The 24,323-nt window shown below is 44.2% G+C and overlaps 2 protein-coding genes across 4 annotated transcripts in view; both read right to left on the bottom strand.

Annotated features, from left to right (window-relative positions):
- The window catches only part of PPIL6 (peptidylprolyl isomerase like 6), a 94,840-nt gene extending 92,047 nt beyond the window's left edge, over positions 1–2,793 (bottom strand). Inside the window, exon 1 of the mRNA XM_077289572.1 lies at positions 2,525–2,793. Coding sequence (XP_077145687.1) covers positions 2,525–2,548 — 24 coding nt within the window. The 5' untranslated portion in view covers positions 2,549–2,793. The remainder of the gene's footprint in view (positions 1–2,524) is intronic.
- An 11,467-nt stretch (positions 2,794–14,260) lies between these two features.
- Positions 14,261–24,323, bottom strand: part of ZBTB24 (zinc finger and BTB domain containing 24) — a 37,451-nt gene continuing 27,388 nt past the window's right edge. The window contains exons 4-7 of one of the 3 annotated variants that reach the window (XM_077289562.1): positions 22,298–22,381; positions 18,139–18,222; positions 17,426–17,507; positions 14,261–16,421 (exon numbers count right to left, since the gene is read on the bottom strand). In XM_077289562.1, the coding sequence (XP_077145677.1) occupies positions 15,614–16,421; positions 17,426–17,507; positions 18,139–18,222; positions 22,298–22,381 (1,058 nt within the window). In that variant the 3' untranslated portion in view covers positions 14,261–15,613. The remainder of the gene's footprint in view (positions 16,422–17,425; positions 17,508–18,138; positions 18,223–22,297; positions 22,382–24,323) is intronic. The other 2 variants (XM_077289563.1, XM_077289564.1) reach the window with 2 other exon arrangements.

Below are 24,323 nucleotides of genomic sequence, written 5' to 3'. Positions count from 1 at the left end.
GTATGTACGTATTGTACACACACACACACCCCACCCATCTGTATGTACGTATTGTACACACACACCCCACCCATCTGTATGTATGTACGTATTGTACACACACACACCCCACCCATCTGTATGTATGTACGTATTGTACACACACACACACCCCCATCTGTATGTATGTACGTATTGTACACACACACCCACCCGTCTGTATGTACGTATTGTACACACACCCACCCCTCTGTATGTACGTATTGTACACACACACACATCTGTATGTACGTATTGTACACACACACATCTGTATGTATGTACGTATTGTACACACACACACACACATCTGTATGTATGTACGTATTGTACACACACTGCCATCTGTATGTACGTATTGTACACACACTGCCATCTGTATGTACGTATTCTACACACCCACCCCCATCTGTATGTACGTATTGTACACACCCACCCCCATCTGTATGTACGTATTGTACACACACACACCCCACCCATCTGTATGTACGTATTGTACACACATACCCCACCCATCTGTATGTACGTATTGTACACACACACACCCCACCCATCTGTATGTACGTATTGTACACACACACACACCCCACCCATCTGTATGTACGTATTGTACACACACACCCCACCCATCTGTATGTACTGTAAGAGTCATGTCGGTCTGGTAGTCGGGGGCAGATATATCTCGCCCAGGTACTTGTCCTATGTGAGTTAGGCCGCTCAGTATCTTCAGGATACCGAGGGGTTAATAAGTGCAGGAATAAAGGATGACCAGCTGGGGGTTTCCGTCATCAGCCTGGGGCACACAGATTGCCTGTCTGAGACAAACGTGAGTGAGAGCTGTGCTCAAGTACTGTGTGTTGTTAGCTGGGTGGGAGAAGCCCCCCCAGTTGTTAAGATAGCAACGTATTGGTTTAGTTAGTGCCGGACAGGCTAGGATTTATTTTTATGTTTTGTTTTTTCTATGTTGCTTTCACTTTAATAAACCTGACCCGAGGTCAGCCAACTCGGAAACCTGCTGTCGCCTCAGAATTCAATGCATAAACCACGTGACCTTTGACCCCAGCAAAGGCGATCCCGGAGTGTTTTGTTACATTGTGGTGGAGAACGCGGGCAACAACGTGGCACAGGCGACAGTATGGAAGACGTGGTGAAAGCCCTAGTACAGTCCACTGCCGTACAGCAGCAGGCCACTGCTGCACAGCATGAAGCTAATCGCTTGATGGCCGCACAGCTGAAGGAGTTAGTGGACATGACGGGTGCAGACCGCCAGCTTCTCCAACAGGTGGCGCAGCGCCTGGTGAGCATGCCTGAGGTGGACCCGGAAGAAGAGTCCAGAAGGATCCATGAGTCGATACTGGCAAAAGCTGACTGCAGAAGATGACGTCGAGGCATACCTGACAACGTTTGAGCGGACGGCCTTGAGGGAGAAGTGGCCGAAGGCACGTTGGGCCGATTTGATTGCCCCGTTTCTCTCCGGCGAGGCCCAAAAAGCTTACCATGACTTGGACCCGGAAGACGCTCAGGACTTTGAGAAGCTGAAAGCTGAGGTCCTGGCCCGGCTAGGGGTGACGACGGCTGTCCGTGCACAGAGGGTACACCAGTGGACATACCAGCCAGATAAACCACCGCGGTCTCAGATGTTCGACCTGATCTACTTAACAAAGAAATGGTTGCAACCCGAGGTACTGACAACACCAGAAATAATCCAGCGGATTGTCCTGGACAAGTACCCGAGGGTACTACTACCAGCGCTGAGAAGGTGGGTAAGAGAAGGAAATCCCACGACCGCGGATCAACTTGTGGAGTTGGTCGAGCGTTATTCCGTGGCAGAAGGACTTCCCGACGAAACCGCTAGCACCCGGTCCGTGCCTCCTCCTCATGGAACCGGTAAGACTGTTCCAGGGACTACGGGTGAAGGAAAATCGCCTAAAACTCTGGGGGAGGAACACGGGACTGCTCGCACTCCGAGACCGAGAGTGTTGGACGGTGGACTCAGTAGGGGGCCTGTTAGGTGTTTCCGCTGCCATGAGAAGGGCCATGTTTCTGCGAACTGTCCTGTTACCACTGAACCCATGCAGTGCGACGTTACAGACTCTAAAAAACGCATGTCTTTGGTTACAGGGCTAGTGAGTGTGAAAGCGGGTCAAAATGATACAGCGAAGCACCTGTGTGAATTATCTGTTGATGGGAAGAATGTTGTGGCATTACTAGATTCTGGAAGTGTGGTGACTCTGGTGAAAGCCAGTCTGGTGGCACTTCCATCTGGTCCATCTGACAAGTTTTCTGTAACGTGTGTGCATGGGGACACTTGCTCGTACCTAACAGCAGTCATATGGATTTCCACTCCCTATGGGTCTGTGCAACACAAAGTGGGACTCGTTCCCGCATTGTTACAGGATATAATCCTGCAAGGATATCGGAAGGAGATATAAAAGGGGAGACAAGGGGCGCAGAGTCTAAGTGTAGGTGTATATTCACAGCAAGAAATATATATTGTTGCACTCACCCTTTGGATGTCTTGTATGTACATTCAATTGATCCGTATGATGGATCCACGCCTTATAATATTCCGGTATGCAGCACTATTGCAGGAACTATGCCAGCCTTAATCCAAGGATTGCATGTGAATACAATGGTTAGAGAAAAAAAAAAAAAATTCCTTTCTTGGCGCTTCCGGAAGACAAGGATAGTTTGAAGGTTGAGATAATTTGCTCAGTACCAAATTTATTAGGACACTTTAATAAGAAATATATATAATCCTGGGCAGAGATTTTCCCCATCTCTGGCAGTTGTGGGAGAATCAGTTGCACCTTCACGGTAGCTGTGCCCGTGAATCTTCTCCCATGCCCTCAGGAGGTCCCGAGCCCCTAGAGGAGGCCCCACAGGAAGACGTTGCTGGGGAGGTTATTAAATCTAACTTTCAGTTCCCCTTCTCAGTTATGGCGGGGGAAACTGAGGAAACTCAGAGAGAGGCGGAGGCAGACAGCCAACCAGCACCCTGCCTGCCAGATTTGGGAGACCAGTTGGATGACTTCCACAGCGAGCAAATGAAAGATCCTACCCTGTCTCCGGCTAGGAAAAATGTAAAAATGATAGATGGGTACCCGTAGAACCTAACACTAGGCTGGCATACCCGTACATGGTACTTGAGAATGATTTGCTCTACCAGGTAGAGAAAAAAGGGGACGACACTGTACAACGGTTAGGGGGTACAGAAAACCACAGAAAGGATATCACATTGTTTTGTGTGGCCCGGTATACATAATGATGTGCGTAACTATTGTGAGTCCTGTCCAGAGTGCCAAATCTCTGAGCCTAAACCTCGGTTCTGTAGCCCTTTGGTACCCCTCCCTATCATAGAAGTCCCATTTGAGAGGATTGGGATGGATTTGGTTGGGCCCCTTCCCCGGTCCGCACGTGGGCACCAACATATTCTCGTCATCATGGACTATGCCACTCGTTACCCAGAAGCCATTCCTTTGCGTAACACAGCTACCAAGACGATTGCCAAGGAATTGGTACAAGTGTTTAGTCGGGTGGGAATTCAAAAACAGATACTCACCGACCAGGGGACTCCCTTTATGTCGAGGGTAATGAAGGAGCTCTGCCGACTCTTACAAATAGATCCGTTGCGTACATCTGTCTATCACCCCCAAACAGATGGCCTGGTTGAGCGGTTCAACAAAACCTTAAAACAGATGCTCCGGGAGGCGATAGACAAAGATGGGAAGAACTGGGATTACTTGTTACCCTATTTGCTGTTTGCCATTAGGGAAGTTCCCCAGTCTTCCACAGGCTTTTCGCCTTTCGAGCTGTTGTACGCCCGTCGTCCACGTGGACTGTTGGACGTCGCAAAAGAGACCTGGGAAGGACAAGTCACTCCCTTTAAAACGGTGATCGACCATGTAACAAATGCAGGACCGTATTGCCGCTGTGATGCCCATTGTTAAGGACCATATGCTACAGGCCCAGGGAGCCCAGAGGCAAAGTTATGATAGAGGTGCTAAGGTCCGTACATTTGCATCTGGGGATAGGGTGTTGATCCTGATCCCTACGGTAGATAGTAAATTTCTGGCGAAATGGCAGGGTCCCTTTGAGATCGTAGGTAGAGTTGGTGAAGTGAACTATAAAGTGTACCAGCCTGGTAAGAGAAAACCAGAACAGATTTATCATGTGAATCTGATAAAGCCCTGGAAAGACCGCTCTGCCCTAACGGCGGATCTGCCCCATCCGGTTTGCTCACCTACCGTACCGGAGGTGCAGATTGCTGAGACTCTCTTGGAACGGCAAAAATCTGAGGTTAAGCAGTTTTTGTTACAGAACCGAGTTTTTTTTGGAAAAACCTGGCCGGACTAAGCTGGTGAAACATGAGATTGTCACAGAACCTGGGGTCACAGTTCATGCGAAGCCATACCGGATCCCGGAAGCGCGCCGTGAAGCCGTCTCCCGGGAAGTAATGGCAATGGTGGACTTAGGAGTCATTGAGGAGTCGCACAGCGCCTGGTCCAGTCCAATCGTGTTGGTACCTAAGCTGGATGGCTCCATCCGGTTTTGTAATGACTTTAGGAAACTGAATGCGGTTTCTAAATTTGATGCGTACAGAATAGTGCAAAAAGGGTGTATCAATGGTAATACCCCTAGAGGTCCTCAAATTGAAATATGCGTACTAGCTAAGAGAACACTTGTATATAAAACATAACCTTTATTGGTACCACTGAATAAAATCTAATATGGACAGTACATTACATAAAGTGATAAAGTGCAAAATTAGTGCTAATATAACCAGTGCTCGAATAAAAAAATGGTTTGATCTCACCAAATGATGTTGCTCATGCAGGAGCCTCAGTCTGTTTTCAAGGGGGAGGGAGAAACAATGCCTGTACTACCCAGTCGTGCCCCTGTATTGCTCCTGCCCTGACAAGGGCAGTTCCCAAGTCAGGCTAATATCTTGTACCCACCATAACCAAATGTAATTCCCTACGCGTTTCCTCTCCCATAGGGGAGATTCATCAGGGGAACAAGAATTAAAGTAAATGTGGGATATTTTTCTGTAGAGAGGAACCCCAACGTTGGAAGGGAATTCCTATATCCGTTACACCCAGTTGTGGGTACGGACTATGGCAGGGTGAGAAAACAGATAAACACCTCCCCCTTAAGTAACTTACAATTGTTAATAAGTAAGTAGCGTGCTACCTCATTTCCGGCCGATCTCGTGTTTTCAAGAAACCCGCCTGTGTGACAAGATGGTGGACATGCCGGTTCCCAGTTGTAAATACCACCTGAACCTAGAAAGGAACTTCCGGTAAATGCGTCACTTAGTTTTTCACCTGCGGCGCGTACCGGTAGCACATCCGGTATACACGACTTCTCCCATCGGTAAATGTGCACCGCATGGGAAACTGGACCTGTTACAATGGTTCCGCCTAAACTTCCTGGGCGCGCTATTATCGGGGACACCAGAGGGTGTACCGGACATGTTATTGCAGGGCGCCACATACATGAAGCCGGCCGTGCTTGCACTTCCGGTTCAAGAAGGTGCCGCACTAGATGTATAGCCCACATGCCTCATCAAAAGGCACGTAAACACTACCGGTTAGTTATTAGAACCCGTAGTCTGCGATGCCGGACGTGATGCTAAAGGTGTTACCAGGGCAACTAACTCAATGTGTACAGGACAAGTAACTCTTTGTATACATGCCGCCCGTCATACCGGGTAAATTGCTATACCACAAATACCATATAACCAGACCTTTCAGACCTATATGAGTGTATAGCATTAACTTGTAACACGTATATTATTCATCAAAGAGGGACAAGGACGCGAATTAGGGGGGGGGGGGAATCATACTAATCACTTCGTCAGTATCCATATGTATAGAATAGAATCCCTGTTTCAAACCATATTCAATAAGGCCAAAGGATCAGATGTTGTAGATACAGTAATGACTGTTATCTACAAATCAATCATAATAGATTGTGTAAATAACTGTTTTTATGACTGGAATTAAACTTGAAAGGCAGGACCACTAAAATAGAACTAATCATAGGCTCAAAATTCAAAGAAAGCATTTGTAATTCAATTGCTCATTGAGCCCATGAGGATGGCAAGTATTCAAACGGAATATCCATCTGGATTCCCTCTGAAGGAGAATCCTGTCAAAATCCCCACCTCTTTTAGGTGGCTTGACCCTCTCAATCCCCATGAATTGTATGGTCTTAGGATCCCCATTATGTGACCCATTGACGTGTCTAGCTACTGTTGTGTCTCTTTTGTTACGGATGTCCCCCAAATGTTCTCCTATTCTTCTTCTAAACTCTCTAATGGTTTTTCCGATGTACGACTTGCCGCAAGTACATGTAATGCGATAAATGACCCCCTTAGTTTTGCAATTGATAAAGTCTCTGATCTCAAAAGATTTGTTGGTACTATCAAAATTCTTGCCTATCCGAACATATTCACAGGCCACACATCCCCCACATCGATAACACCCCTTAGTTCTTACTGGTAACCACATGGTACTTGTCCTGGGTGGGACGAAATGACTATGGACCAAACGATTCCCTATGGTTCTACTTTTTCTATAGGTAATGTTAGGTTTCTCACCCACAAAATCCCTTAGATCCTCATCCATCTGGAGTATACCCCAATGTTTAAGGATTATCTCCCTGACCATAGGTGCCCCGTTGTCAAAAGTACAGATAAGTCGTGCCGGACCATTGGAATTTTCAACTTTCTTTTTAGGTACCATTAATTCACCCCTATCTTGTTGGTTAGCATGTTTGTATGCCTCTCTAAGTATCCGGTCGGGGTAACCCTTCGCAAGAAACCTATGTCTTAAATCATCCGCCTTGATTTTAAAATCCTTTGTATTAGAGCAATTTCTTTTTAACCTCAAATATTGGCCTTTAGGTATTCCCTTTTTTAGAGAGTACGGATGGAGACTCTCCCACCTTAACAAAGAATTAGTCGAGGTGGGTTTGCTAAAGATGGTGGTTTCCAAAGTGTGGTCACTTTCTGATTTACTGATCATGATGTCCAAAAAGGCTAAACTAGTAGGGTTGATCTCATATGTGAACCTCAGGCCAATCTCGTTTTTGTTCAGCTGGTTAATGAGCTCCTGGAACTCCACCACAGAGCCCCGCCATAGAATAAAGACATCATCTATGAACCTGGCCCAAAGGTCCACAAGGCAGGTTAAATGCGCAAGTTCCTCAGAAAAAACGATGGTGTCCTCCCACCAGCCCAGGAACAAGTTGGCATAACTGGGCGCACATGGATTACCCATGGCGGTGCCCCTGAGCTGGTGGAGGACTTGACCATCAAAGGTAAAATAGTTATTACACAAAACAAACTCAAGAAGAGACACGACAAGTTCGTTGTGTGGAATAAATTGACATCCCCTTGTGGCTAGGTAGTGTTTAACCCCAGCAATCCCAGACTCATGTGGAATGGATGAATAAAGTGCTTCAATGTCAATACTTGCTAGAAGCACTTCTGGTTCCACATTGATGTTCTCAATTTTTTTTAGTAAGTCTGATGTATCCCTCACATAGGAGGGTAAAGAACTGACGAAGGGTCTCAATATTTCGTCAATATATATGCCCACGTTATGTGTTACACTCCCGATACCTGATACAATCGGTCTACCCTTCAGAGGGTGAACCCCCTTATGTATCTTCTTCGGGAGTGCATAAAACGTCGCCACCACTGGATGTATGGGAAGCAAAAAGGTATACTCCTCTGGACTCATCAAGTTGTTAAACTTAGCCACATCCAAGATGTTTCTCAATTTGGTTTTTATTGCCTCTGTTGGATTGTTGGCCATTCGTATATATGTGGTTGAGTCATTTAGAAGAGAAAGACACATATCCTTATAACCCTCCACATTCATGACAACTATGTTACCTCCTTTATCGGAAGGTTTCACCACAATAGATGTGTCCATTTCCAAACTGCGGAGTGCTTCAATTTGAATTTTAGGTAAATTGTGTCTGGTATGCCCAGCTTCACTCCGTTTAATTTATTCAGTAGTTAGATTGAGGAACACATCTATTGCCGACACATCACTTCCCACTGGCGGCATCTTAGTGCTTGTTTTTTTCAAAGATGAGAACGGGCCATGTCCAGTTACAGATGGTAGGGGTTGATCTAAATTTACCAAAAGTTGCACCTCTTGGAGGATATCAACTGGGATATCTAGGTCCGCACACATCTTTTTATTTTGCTGTTTGAAAAATTTGTGCCACCTAAGTTTTCTTACAAAAAAGTTAATGTCCTTAATACAATCAAACGTAGAGAAATCAGTTGTGGGGATGAAGGATAGCCCCTTACTAAGTACTGTCATATGGTTATATTAGCACTAATTTTGCACTTTATCACTTTATGTAATGTACTGTCCATATTAGATTTTATTCAGTGGTACCAATAAAGGTTATGTTTTATATACAAGTGTTCTCTTAGCTAGTACACGTAAATTTGATGCGTACCCTATGCCCCGGGTCGATGAGTTAATCGACCGGCTTGGTAAAGCCCGATACATTACGACCCTGGATCTAACAAAGGGGTACTGGCAGATCCCTCTGGCGGAGGCGGCCAGAGAGAAGACGGCATTTGCTACACCGGAAGGTCTGTTCCAGTATGTCTACATGCCGTTTGGACTTCACGGAGCTCCAGCAACGTTCCAGAGATTGATGGATCGAGTCTTGAGGCCCCACAGGCAGTACGCTTCGGCCTACCTGGATGACATCGTAATTTACAGCATGGACTGGGAAACTCACCTCCGGAAGGTACAGGCAGTGATTGATGACCTACGAGGCGCGGGCTTAACGGCGAACCCCAAGAAATGCCACATCGGACTTGAAGAAGCCCGCTACTTGGGCTACGTGATTGGCAGAGGAGTGGTTAAACCACAGATCGACAAAATACAGGCAATTCAGGGCTGGCCGCAACCAGTGAACAAGAAACAAGTGCAAGCTTTCCTGGGGATTGCCGGCTATTATCGCCGGTTCATACCCAATTTTGCAGCCATGGCTACCCCTTTGACGGACCTTACCAAAGGGAAGGGTTCCGTCATGGTAAAATGGACCTCGACTGCTGAAGAGGCCTTCCACAGCCTGAAACGGGCTTTGTGCTCTCAGCCAGTGCTAGTGGCTCCTGATTTCAGCAGCGAGTTTGTGGTGCAAACTGATGCCTCTGATACTGGTGTCGGAGCTGTACTTTCACAGGTGAGGGACGGAGTGGAACACCCGGTCCTCTACCTCAGCCGGAAACTAAATGTACACGAGCAGAGGTATGCCGTAGTTGAAAAAAGAGTGCCTAGCCATTAAATGGGCTCTCGACTCCCTCAAGTATTACCTGACGGGTAGGAAGTTTAGGCTGGTCACGGACCATGCCCCTCTCAAGTGGATGCACCTCCACAAGGACCGTAATAGTCGGGTAACCCGGTGGTTCCTTGCTCTGCAGGCGTACTCTTTTACGGTGGAGCACCGCCCCGGGATGCAGATGGGGAACGCTGATGCCCTGTCCCGAGTGCACTGTTTCAGGAGTGCTCTTGCTCGACCGGAGCGGTCTGAGCAAAGGGGGGGGATATGTAAGAGTCATGTCGGTCTGGTAGTCGGGGGCAGATATATCTCGCCCAGGTACTTGTCCTATGTGAGTTAGGCCGCTCAGTATCTTCAGGATACCGAGGGGTTAATAAGTGCAGGAATAAAGGATGACCAGCTGGGGGTTTCCGTCATCAGCCTGGGGCACACAGATTGCCTGTCTGAGACAAACGTGAGTGAGAGCTGTGCTCAAGTACTGTGTGTTGTTAGCTGGGTGGGAGAAGCCCCCCCAGTTGTTAAGATAGCAACGTATTGGTTTAGTTAGTGCCGGACAGGCTAGGATTTATTTTTATGTTTTGTTTTTTCTATGTTGCTTTCACTTTAATAAACCTGACCCGAGGTCAGCCAACTAAACCTGCTGTCGCCTCAGAATTCAATGCATAAACCACGTGACCTTTGACCCCAGCAAAGGCGATCCCGGAGTGTTTTGTTACAGTACGTATTGTACACACACACACACCCCACCCATCTGTATGTACGTATTGTACACACCCCACCCATCTGTATGTACGTATTGTACACACACACCCCACCCATCTTATGTACGTATTGTGTACACACACCCCACCCATCTTATGTGCGTATTGTACACACACTGCCATCTGTATGTGCGTATTGTACACACACTGCCATCTGTATGTACGTATTGTACACACACACTGCCATCTATATGTACGTATTGCACACACTGCCATCTGTATGTATGTATTGTACACACACCCATCTGTATGTATTGTACACACACCCATCTGTATGTACGTATTGTACACACACCCCCATCTGTATGTACGTATTGTACACACACACCCGTCTGTATGTACGTATTGTACACACACACCCGTCTGTATGTACGTATTGTACACACACACACCCGTCTGTATGTACGTATTGTACACACCTGTATGTATGTATTGTACACACACCCATCTGAATGTACGTATTGCACACACGCACCCTCCTGTATGTACGTATTGTACACACACACTGCCATCTATATGTACGTATTGCACACACTGCCATCTGTATGTATGTATTGTACACACACCCATCTGTATGTATTGTACACACACCCATCTGTATGTATTGTACACACACCCATCTGTATGTACGTATTGTACACACACCCCCATCTGTATGTACGTATTGTACACACACACACACACCCGTCTGTATGTACGTATTGTACACACACACACACACACACACCCCCGTCTGTATGTACGTATTGTACAGACACACACACACACACACACCCGTCTGTACGTATTGTACACACACACCTGTATGTACGTATTGTACACACACACACACACACCTGTATGTACTTATTGTACACACACGCACCCACCTGTATGTACGTATTGTACACACACACACCCACACCCATCTGTATGTACGTATTGTACACCCACACCCATCTGTATGTACGTATTGTACACACACACGCATCCATCTGTATGTACGTATTGTACACACACACACCCGTCTGTATGTACGTATTGTACACACACACACCCGTCTGTATGTACGTATTGTACACACACACCCGTCTGTATGTACGTATTGTACACACACACACGTCTGTATGTACGTATTGTACACACACACACCCGTCTGTATGTACGTATTGTACACACACACACCCGTCTGTATGTACGTATTGTACACACACACACACCCGTCTGTATGTACGTATTGTACACACACACACCCGTCTGTATGTACGTATTGTACACACACACCCGTCTGTATGTACGTATTGTACACACACACACCCGTCTGTATGTACGTATTGTACACACACACACCCGTCTGTATGTACGTATTGTATACACACACACACCCGTCTGTATGTATTGTACACACACACACCCCTGTATGTACGTATTGTACACACACACACACACCTGTATGTACTTATTGTACACACACGCACCCATCTGTATGTACGTATTGTACACACATACGCATCCATCTGTATGTACGTATTGTACACACACAGCCATCTGTATGTACGTATTGTACACACACACGCATCCATCTGTATGTACGCATTGTACACACACACCCATCTGTATGTACGCATTGTACACACACACCCATCTGTATGTACGTATTGTACACACACACCCATCTGTATGTACGTATTGTACACACACACACACCTGTATGTACGTATTGTACACACACCCCCATCTGTATGTACGTATTGTACACACACACACCTGTATGTACGTATTGTACACACACACACCCATCTGTATGTACGTATTGTACACACACCCCCATCTGTATGTACGTATTGTACACACACACTGCCATCTGTATGTACGTATTGTACACCCCATCTGTATGTACGTATTGTAGACACACACACTGCCATCTGTATGTACGTATTGTACACCCCCCCATCTGTATGTACGTATTGTACACCCCCCCATCTGTATGTACGTATTGTACACACACCCCCCCATCTGTATGTACATATTGTACACACACAAACCCACCTGTATGTATGTATTGTACACACACACCCATCTGTATGTACGTATTGTACACACCCCCCATCTGTATGCACATATTGTACACACACGAACCCACCTGTATGTATGTATTGTACACACACACACACAGACTGCCATCGGTATGTACGTATTGTACACACACACCCATCTGTATGTACGTATTGTACACACACCCATCTACCAACTCCTGGATGTTTGTCCACATAGATGAGTCTGAGAGCGGACAGGGTCTGGTTACTATAAATCTTTCTGGGGGACCGTTGGAGAACTCTAGTTTGTACCCCAGAGCAATTACCTGCAAAATCCAAGGATTTGGGGATATTTTCTGCCAACCCCCTAGAAATTTTTGTAACTGACCACCCACCTTGATGTCATTTATTCGGCTTTCCTGCACCTGTACTTGGGAAGATGGAGTCTCTACCCTTTCCACCCTTGGGATAAGACCACCTCCCAGTCTTCCCTTTCCCCCAGTAGTCTGTCTTCTGGCCAGGTCGGGATCTACGAAAGGGCTGGAATTTTTTAGTGTTCTCCTCAGGGAACCCTTTCTTTTTATCTGATCCTGCCCTCCTTACCGCCGCTGCGGCTGACGTGCTGCAAAGCCTCACCGAGGCCGGCGCTGCTGCCGGCGTCCCCGTGCTCCAGCGCTTACCACGACCGGAAGTGATGCGGCCGTCGAACCCGGAAGTGGCCGCTTGGATTGCAGCCGCTGGACCAAGCTGCGGCCGCACGCTGGAAATCGGTCGCCGCTGTAAGCGGCCGCCACAACACCACCCAGGCGCCCGGACCGAGAGCCCCCTGTGCGGAGGAAACGGACCCGACCCCAGGAGCAGCGCTACACTGGGGAGGCTGAGGGACCCCCCATAGCAGGTATCAGCCGCAGGTATCTTGCGGCAGGGAAGGGAAAGGCTGGGGATCCACACCACCGTCGGAGGAAAAGCTTGCCGTTCCTATCCACAGTGGGACAGGAAAAACACTGGTAGGTGGAGTGGGGAGGGTCCTTTTAACCGCTTGTTGTTCCTGTCCCACTGAGGGTAAGAAGGACGTCCTCCAATGGTGAACTGGAAATTTCCATGTTTTCCACAAATAAACGCAGGTAATATCAAAGACATTTTACAACTATCATGAAGTCTCGAGAAAACAATGTCAGAATCACCGGGATCCGTTGAAGCGTTCCAGAGTTATAACCTCAAACGTTTAGGGTATGTGCACACGTTACGGATTTTGCTGCGGATCCGCAGCGTTTCTATAGCTGCGGATCCGCAGCAGTTTCCCATGAGTTTACAGTTCAATGTAAACCTATGGTAAACCGAAAACGCTGTGCACATGCTACAGAAAAAACTGCGCAGGAACGCAGCGGTTTACAATCCGCAGCATGTCACTTCTTTGTGCGGAATTGCGGCGATTCTGCACACATGGGAATGCATTGATCCGCTTACTTCCCGCATGGGGCTATGTCCACCATGCGGGAAGTAAGCGGATCATGTGCGCATGGTACCCGGGGTGGAGGAGAGGAGACTCCTCCACGGACTGGGAACCATATTTGTGTAAAAAAAAAAAAAAAGAATTAAAATAAAAAATAATGATATACTCACCTTCTGATGGCCCCTGAAGTCCTCCCGCCTCTCAGCGCTGCACGCGGCCGCCGGGTTGCTATGCGAGCAGGGCCTGCGATGATGTCGCGGTCACATGACAGTGACGTCACGAAGGGCCTTCTCGCAAAGCATCTTTGGAACAGGACCGCTGCGTGCAGCGCTGAGATCATCGGGATGTCGGAGGGTGAGTATAACCATTTTTTTATTATTCTTAACATTACTATTGATGCTGCATATGCAGCATCAATAGTAAGGAGTAAACCCGCAGCGGAAACCGCAAGACAAACCGCGATAAATCTGCAGGGATAACTGCAGTGGTTTTGCCCTGCAGATTTATCAAATCCGCTGCGGGAGAACCCGCAGAAGACCCTCTCTACGTGTGCACATAGCGTAAGAGCAGAGGACTAGGAAAGAGTATAAAATATGGTGACGTGAAAGGTAGCAATTATGACTAAATAAAAACGATAAATCTAGACATAACTGAGGAATTAAATACCGAACTTCTCTAGAGATAACTAAGTTCTGAGACCAGAAAATAGGTTTATTTAAATGCTCAAATGCAATATATTTGCTCATAAAAGAACTGTACAAACTGCTGCAATGTGGCTTGTTTGGCTTCTTGCTCTGTAGGATGCTCTCCTGGTCAGGGCTTTTAAATTGCTTATTAAACATTTCATTGAATTTGTGGGGAGATGGTTGCTACCTCACAAAACTGTTTAATGAGCAATTTGAAACCAGCAAAGGCTGCCAGCACAATGGATGGGATTTGGCCATCCCGTCTGGCCGTACCCTACTGGTATTTAAAGAATTCCTTTCAGAAAAACATATAAATGGCATCTTGGTGTATTACAAATATGCAAAAGACATTTTTTCATACTTAAGAACAACTTGGATTTACAAGTCTAAAAGCTTAAAAGGGTATTTCCATTGCCAAGACTCTATCCCAATATATAGTAGATGTAATAACAATATTAGCAAATACCTCCAATTATAAATGTAGTATAGTTTTTTTTTTAATAGTTTTTCTGATTCTCTATGTCTCTTTCTTCATGTGCAGGCATTGCAGGACCTTAGGTATCCATGGTTCGACCACTGATATAGTGACAGTAGTCGTATCAATGGATACCTAAGGTCCTGAAATGCCTGCACATGAGGAAAGAGACATAGCGACATGTCCACTCCGTTCCAGCAGTGTTGTGACACATGATGCCCGGCACCTAATCAGCACTGGTGTCACTGTCCTCACCTTCAGACAAACTGAACATGAAGAGAAGTCCGGGCTGCAGCTTACTCCCTGGCTTCCTCATTATGTTGTTTGTCCAAAGATGAAAACAGTGACGCCAGCTCTGAGTGGGCGCCGGTGTCACAACAAGGCATCACAGGCCCGGGGAAAGCGAGTGCCGTGGGAATGGCGCCGGCACGGGAGACGAGTGTACAGACTTTATTACTTTACCCAAGATGATTTTAAAAAAAGAATTCACATTTTTGTGTACACCAAGCACATTTTATATCCTTCCTCTGGTAGGTTTTCTACTTTTTAAATTACACAATACTCTGAAGCTCATTTCCATTTATACTAATTGTTAAAAGTAATTTTCCTTCAATACATGTCTGCATATATTCATGTGAATGCCTCCTACACAACACAAGAACTAAATGAAAAAAATATACTTTCAATGAAAGGCACATAAAAATGTAACGTTAGATGAAGCATACGTCTAAGCTATGGAACAAAATCTGCAGGATCAGCAAACTGAGATATAAACGCAAAACTACGGATCACAACTTGATGGGCCCTGAAAAGAAAAAGACGTTTTTCAAACATAATATTAAAAAAAATCTGTACAAGTTTTTTTTTTTTTTCCCATAAAATATTTATACTGAGGTTGAATTTGGTGTGACCGTTGTTGTATGGATGGGGGTAACCGCTCTGGATTGTACCTGGAATGACTGAGATGGATTTGGGTTACTGGGCACAGGCTGTGTTACAGCGGCAACAGCTACAGTTTGCGGAGCGTGCTGAGGGACCTGGACACCCTGGTTCGAGACACTAGAAACTGGGTGAGATAGCACCTGAGTTACTGACTGATTTTTTTGTGCCAAGTGAATTTCATGGGTCCGTCCCCGAAGCTGCTCAAACACTTCTTTTGGCAGAGTCACAACATGCATTTTCTCTGGTAGCACAGTATGTATCCTGCGCTCCACCAAGTTAATATTGTGGCTGGGTTGCACGTGTTGCTGGTGGGGTGCCACTTGTAAGCCATGCAAGACAGGACGTTGATGCGTTACCACTGTCAGATTAGCATCTTGATCCACATTGGCTGGAGCGGCTTCAGCAGTGACAATACCCTGACCTGACATGAAGCGTAGGTTACGTACATGTTCTGTGACCAGGTACTGTAGCTCTTGTCCATTCTGTTTCGCTAACTGGTACTCCTTCTGCTTTTGGATTATGTGTTGTGCTTCCATACTAAGTCTGGTAATAGGAAGTGGTGCTCTGGGCTTTCTTACTCTGCTGTGGGATTTTATGTGTGACTTCAGGTTGTCCTGTCGAGAAAATTGTAAACTGCAGTCTGGGCAGGCGTATGGCTTCTCTCCAGTATGCAAAGTCATGTGTCTCCTCTTGGCACTGGAATCTGAAAAGGCTTTCTCACAAATGTTGCAAGTATACGGCTTTTCACCCCTGAGAAAAAAAAAAAGAATGTAAGATGCTACCGAATTTAACGTACTTGCTCAAAGAAACTTTTCATAAACTCATATCTATCTATCAGGAGTTAGCTTGGTTCAAAACAGTTAACATCTAACATGTGCACCAATACCAGGAGCAGGTCCAAAAATCTCTTTATTGTGTCATTGGAGCATAACCACCATAGCCAGATAACCAGGTTCCTTACTGCCCACTTCACAGAGGCCTACATCCAATACTTGATCCATTGGCTGCCACACTCCAACTTTGTTCTTTCTACTCTATAGCCATGAATAGGGTGACAAATGAGCCTTCTGAGAGGAGCTCCAGTATTCAATATTTAATATTACACAATGTCTTCCTACATGTTATGATTGGTGTGCAGCACCGACAAAATATTTTTAAACTAACCCAGGAATGAACAAATGAAATAAAAAGACTTGCACCTCTTTTAATTTAGATCCACTAGTTTTGGCTTACAAATACTCCGTGAATGTAGCCACGGGGAGGTCTCTGCTTCTATGTCAGCAAAACAATAAACCAGCTTCTAATTTATTTTTCTGGTCCACCTATAGGTATTGAAGCTCGGCTCACATTAGCGCCACGTGCTAGGCACATAACAGAACCATTACATTTTGGCTAGGATAGTATTATTATAGTGATGACTGCGAGTTAAAAATCGGACAGCACTTGGACGAGTGCAATTTACTAAGACTGTTCAGATGAAGTTTTTACTTTCCCCACACAGCCCGAGTGTCTGTGTGATACAAAACTGCAGCGGCACTATTCTCTAATCAGATGAAACGTCTCTATTTAAGACTATGGGTATGCAAAAGAAAAAAGTAAACATCCCTTATGGAACACCTGTGTAGCATCTGATTTTTATAGATACACTGCCATTATTAGCATAGGAAACTGTATTTGATCATGTATGAACCACATATTAAGATAGTGTATATTATCATAGGCTTTATACACAGCATATTATATAAATATATTACCTGTGTATTCTCATATGTGTGAGTAATGAGCTTCTAGCAGTGAATGATTTTCCGCAGACTTCACACGTGTATGGCTTTTCACCTGAATAAGAACACAAAAATATATTATTCAACTCATAATAAATCTGAGATTGGATCCCACCCACAGGACGCATGAACATCCAATAATACACAATATATATCATTTCTATGCTTTATAAGCAAACATGACAGTCCATAATATCCACAGACTAATTGTGGCACACTAAATACATTTTGCGCATCCTAATAAAGACAGGTCTGGCCTATTGTACATGTACGTCCTTGCTATGACAAATGTAATGAATGGTGCAAGTAGATATTGTGGCTGCCTAGTTACATTCTTACAGATAAAAAATGTACATTGTTGATGTAAGATTGAGTAGTGACGCCAGGGGAAAGCATGTCCCTCAGTGAGGTGTGGAAACCATGAGAGCTCCCTGACTGTTTTATGTGTTTATTACAGCTGGTGTATTGGGAGTTTACATGTCTCCAGACCACAAAGCTGCTACTGAAACCCAATGGACATTGTGCATTACGTTGCTCCTACATTATTGCTGCAAGGGTCAAATGAGAACTCGCCAGCCATCATTCAAACTACCTTTTGTACCCTTAAAACTTACATAGACCGCTAATTTTGGTCTGAAAGCTCTATGAAGTTTAGCACATATATTCATATAGGAAAACAGCTGTACCTGTATGAGATCTTAGATGTTTTTTTAACTGAGCAGAGTCCATGAATGTTCGCTGGCAGATTTTACAATCTTGTAACCCATCGCCTTATTATTGATGGATAAAAAACACAAGTACACAAGTATGTATTAGAACACAATGTTTTTGTTTTTTTTTCTAGAATGTGTATTGAGTGTTAATAAGCCACATTTTAAAAGAAAACTGTCAGTAGGATCCACCCTCCTAAGTTGTCTATATGGGCATAATAAACAACAAAAAGAACCTGGAATGGGGGCAGATAAAAATAAATCTATAATATAACAGTAAGGACAATGGAGTCAAAGATATATATAAAAAATGCCTTTATTTACTATATATGGCAATGGCACTAACAACTTGTGCCTGTACTTGAAGAAATTATATAAAAAATTAAAATATTTGAATATAGTAATGGTTATCATGACGAACTATATTACATGCAACTTGGATTACACTTTAAAATAAACAATACACTATATCCACTGAAAGACTGATAAGTAAAGTATGGCTATCCGCCTATCATCAGTACACAGCCACAAAAAAACAAAATTACTATAATTGTGCAATCATGCAAAGAAAAAAGTGCATAGTGCGAAATAATATATGGAATTGATTATATATCCATAACAATGAATGTATAAAACACTACAACACGGTTCAGAAAAAAAGCGTGCAAAATTAGCAAAAAAGGCAAAGATAAAAAATACCAAATACCGGTACTTGAATTATCATTCCCTTCCACATATGGTACATATATATATATATGTATATATATATATATATATATATACACATATACATATATATATATATATATATATATATATATATATATATATATATATATATATATATATATATATATATATATATATATACCCCCCTTATATTATATTCCCTTGCGCACACTCACATATTCGTTCCCATTTTTTCCCTGTAACCACACGCTCATTTCACATACACGTTCCTTGTTATGGATTTCCCCTGCCTATTGGAGGTTTGCTGGGGCCGTGCGCCTGCGTCGTCTGTGTCCCGGAGGTTGGACATCCAGCGTCAGTGTTACCATGACAGCGGTCTCTCAGCTGCCTGGTGGTATGACGCAGGCTCTGTCTACTTCTGGGTCCTCCTGACGGCGCATGCGCCGCCAACGCTCCCGCTTCCTCTCATCGGTGCCTGTCATACAGGTATATAAACCCCTCCGGTCACTCACGTACACCAACCCCTGACGAAGGATTTGCATCCGAAACGCGCGTCGGGGTGCTCTGTACTTTGGAGGGACGGACTACATTAGGTATTATTTTAACTACTATTGGATATATCTTTTTATACTTGGTTTTACCTCTTGTGACACACCAGCCCAATATAGCTCCCTTTCCTTACACATTTTTTTCTATACCTTTCCGATCCATATTGTCCCAGGCATATTGAGCTACGCCTTGCACTATATTAGCTATAATTTCTTATATATTATTTCTGGGTTATCGGTCACCATATCACCTTTATTATACCCTTCAGATACACATTGTCCCCAGCACACTGTAGGTTATAACTTCATATATTATCCCTGTTTTTTTTTTTTTTGTTTGTTTGTTTTTTTGTTTTCCACCTATCATATTGCTTTTTACATATATACATTTATGAGTTAGTTCTGCCTCTTTTCAGCTTCCAGCCTAAATTATCACCCCTTGTAATTATCTTTATTATATCACAACATTGCCACATGTTTTTCTATATTCACACATATTTGGTATTTTTTCATCTTTGACTTTTTTGCAAATTTTGCACGCTATTTTTCTGAACCGTGTTGTAGTGTTTTATACATTCATTGTTATGGATATATAATCAATTCCATGTCCATATATTATTTGGCACTATGCACTTTTTTCTTTGCATGATTGCACAATTATAGTAATTTTTTTTTTTTGTGGCTGTGTACGGATGATAGGCGGATAGCCGTACTTTACTTATCAGTCTTTCAGTGGATATAGTGTATTGTTTATTTTAAAGTGTAATCCAAGTTGCATGTAATATAGTTCGTCCTGATAACCATTACTATATTCAAATATTTTCATTTTTTATATAATTTCTTCTCCAAGTACAGGCACAAGTTGTTGGTGCCATTGCCATATATAGTAAATAAAGGCATTTTTTATATATATATTTGATTCCATTGTCCTTACTATTATAGATTTATTTTTATCTGCCCCCATTCCAGGTCATTTTTGTTGTTTATTGTTATCAATACCCCGAGTGGTTTGCCACTCACTCCTTTGTGTATCGGTATCCTTTCCCACTTTACATATTATATATATAATCCTTATTTTAGTATAATATTCCAGGTGATTGTGGGTGGGTACTGTGTACTTTTTTCGTCTATATGGGCATGTAGATCATAGGAAGCTGAATAAAATGATTCATTCTATGTCTTATTGCAGAGAAATCCACATTTCTCTTATATGTAAATGAGTTGTTTAGATCTATGAGCCGTACTCTGAACTGCATGAGAATCTGCTCCCAAAGATCATTTTAAATAAAAGTGGCATTACCAGTGTGAGACATGTAATGACTAGAGATGGTGAGACATCTGGATGTTCAGGTCCGGACAAATAGCTTTAAAAAATTTCGGGTACCAGAACAGTATCCGGACCCGAACTCAGAATCCATTCACTTGAATGGGGGGCCGAACATCCAGTGTTTGCCGAGCTGCCATGTGCATGACAGCGCGGCAAACACAGCTTCTGAATGGCGATTAAATCATGGCCTCTTACCAGCCTGAGAAAACTAGCTCCCAGTTGTCTGCTGGTTGTTAAAAATGTGAGGGAACTCACACAGTTTTTTAAAAATATTTATTGTAATAATTAAAAAATACGACATGGGGACCCCTATATTCTTGATAATCAGCCTTGCAGAAGCTGACAGCTGCATGCCCCAGTTGTGAGTTTTGCCTGGCTGGTTATCAAAAATACAGGAGAACCCCAAGCCAGTTTTTTTTTTTTATTATTTACAGCGCAGGAGCTGTCTAATTAATACTCCAAGCAGCCGCTCCTGCTCTCACAGTTATTAGCGGCAGCAGGCGTCGGCTGATGGGAGCAGTAGTGACTGGAGGTAAACTTTATACCAGCGATCACAGTTGCATGCTCACGCTGTCTTTTAACAGCGTGGGAACCACGGCTGTCTGACCGGTGGTGAAGATTTCACCGCCGACCAGAAGCTGTGTTTACCACGCTGTCATGCAGACGACAGCACAACAAACACCTGGCCGAACCTGAACAGTAACACAGACTCCCCGATGAAGTCCGTGTTCGGTGTCCGAGCCCAAACAGTAGGTGTTCGGTACAGACCCCGAACTTTACTGTTCGGGTTTACCCATCACTGGTAATCTCTGACAGGCTTTTCTCCTGATCTACACATCTTAGACTGGTAACTCCCTTTTTCATTTATAATAACCCCTGGGGGCAGAGTCTCGTCCAATCCATAGATCTTAACAGCTCATTTTCATATTAAAAAAAATGGATTTCTCTGGAATAAGATATTAGATCACAAATATTAAGGTATCACTTTATTCACCTGCATGCCCATATAGAGGGCTTAGGAGGGCTGATCCTACAGACATATTCCCTCTAATTGTAGAACAACATACCCACAAGATGTAAAATTCAGAAAGGTTATGACCGGTGGTAGGCCAGTTTTTTTTTTTTTTTTAATCAACATATTAGAGATATTTTATTATCCAATTTAAATTTAGAAAAAACAAAAACCAAGATATGTTCTAGGCTGACCTTATACTGCTGTTCACCCTGAGATTATGGCAGGTGAAGATAAATAATATATACATAGTAAGTGCATGCTTCTTCAATATTTTTAGACATCTAGCACCACTATTAAACAATTGTCCTTATTTCAAGCTCTCGATATTACTTGTAAGGATTCAAAATAAAGTCCACAATATTTGGTATCTTGAATGGGATGGGTCAAGTCAAAGAAATTTTAAAATCATGAGCAAAATTTAACAAAAAAAAACAAAACATATTTCCTAATATTTAGTGATTACACAGCAAAAGATTATTCTACACTCCAAATGGTTAGTACTATCGCATATAACCAACCAGTAGTAAAATAGGTCACAATAACGATTGTATTTACCTATATGGATACGGTAATGACTTTTTAGTTGTCTCTTTTGACTGAAGACTTTTCCACACTTGTCACAAGTAAATGATTTTTTTTCTGCCAAGTAAAGAAAGTATATAGTCAGCAGAAGCAGCAAGAGAGACGATCTGTAAGATTTGGAACAATATTATATTTCCACCGAAGCTGCCACTGTCTGGCTGTATTCTCTCCTAGAAATCATTACAAATCAAATCTCCCATGTAGCAGTAATCTTCATCAGCCACTAAACGTATACAGCTTATATCAAGCTGCTGCCGGGGCATATTTCAGCTACGGTAATCGATGGAAGTGCCGGGTGTCAGATCACATGGTATGGCAAAATGATGATCTATTCTACAAATAGGTCATCAACATGTTACTTTTGGAAGAGCCCTTTCAAGACTGATCAAGAAGCCTGTAATATACCGTATATACTCGAGTATAAGCCGACCCTAGTATAAGCCGACCCCCCTAATTTTGCCACAAAAAACTGGGAAAACTTATTGACTCGAGTATAAGCCTAGGGTGGAAAATGCAGCAGCTACCGGTGAATTTCAAAATTAAAAATAGATGCTCCATACCGTTCATTATGGCCCCATAGATGATCCATATAAAGCTGTGCCACATATAATGCTCTGCACCGTTCATTATGGCCCCATAGATGCTCCACATAAAGCTGTGCCACATATAATGCTCTGCACCGTTCATTATGGCCCCATAGATGCTCCACATAAAGCTGTGCCATATATAATGCTCTGCACCGTTCATTATGGCCCCATAGATGCTCCATAGAAAGGTGTGCCATATACAATGCTCTGCACCTTTGATTATGGCCCCATAGATAGCTGTGCTATATATTACCTCTGCACCTTTGATTATGGCCCCATAGATAGCTGTGCCATATATAATGCTCTGCACCTTTGACCTTTGATTATGGCCCCATAGATGCTCCACATAAAGCTGTGCCATATATAATGCTCTGCACCGTTGCCCCATAGATGCTCCACATAAAGCTGTGCCTTATATATAGTGCTCTGCACCGTTGCCCCATAGATGCTCCACATAAAGCTGTGCCTTATATATAGTGCTCTGCACCGTTGCCCCATAGATGCTCCACATAAAGCTGTGCCTTATATATAGTGCTCTGCACCGTTGCCCCATAGATGCTCCACATAAAGCTGTGCCTTATATATAGTGCTCTGCACCGTTGCCCCATAGATGCTCCACATAAAGCTGTGCCTTATATATAGTGCTCTGCACCGTTGCCCCATAGATGCTCCACATAAAGCTGTGCCTTATATATAGTGCTCTGCACCGTTGCCCCATAGATGCTCCACATAAAGCTGTGCCTTATATATAGTGCTCTGCACCGTTGCCCCATAGATGCTCCACATAAAGCTGTGCCATTGCTGCTGCTGCTGCAATAAAAAAAAAAAAAAAACACATACTCACCTCTCTTGCTTGCAGCTCCTCAGTGTCCCGTCCCGGCGTCTCTCCGCACTGACTGATCAGGCAGAGGGCGGCGCGCACACTATATGCGTCATCGCGCCCTCTGACCTGCACAGTCAGAACAAGAGGACGCGAAGACAGAGCGGCGCCCGGCGTGTGGAACGCGGACAGGTGAATATGTAATACTTACCTGCTCCCGGCGTCCCTGGCTCCTTCCCCCGGACAGCTGGTCTTCGGTGCCGCAGCCTCTTCCTCTGTCAGCGGTCACCGGCACCGCTGATTAGAGAAATGAATTATGCGGCTCCGCCCCTATGGGAGGTGGAGCAGCCTATTCATTTCTCTAATGAGCGGTCCCATGTGACCGCTGACAGAGGAAGAGCTGCGGCACCGAAGACCGTGGGACGGGCAGGGGGAGCGCCAGGAGCGCCGGGACTAGGTGAGTATGCCTCAGCGCCCTCTCCCCCTCACCCGCCGACCGTGACTCGAGTATAAGCCGAGGGGGCACTTTCAGCCCAAAAATTTGGGCTGAAAATATCGGCTTATACTCGAGTATATACGGTAACTCTAAAAT

Source organism: Ranitomeya variabilis, chromosome 2 (genome assembly GCF_051348905.1).
Source record: "Ranitomeya variabilis isolate aRanVar5 chromosome 2, aRanVar5.hap1, whole genome shotgun sequence".
In the NCBI taxonomy this organism is placed as follows: Eukaryota; Metazoa; Chordata; class Amphibia; order Anura; family Dendrobatidae; genus Ranitomeya; species Ranitomeya variabilis.
Note: the sequence above shows the minus strand (reverse complement) of the source record. Positions and strands in the feature narration are given on the sequence as shown.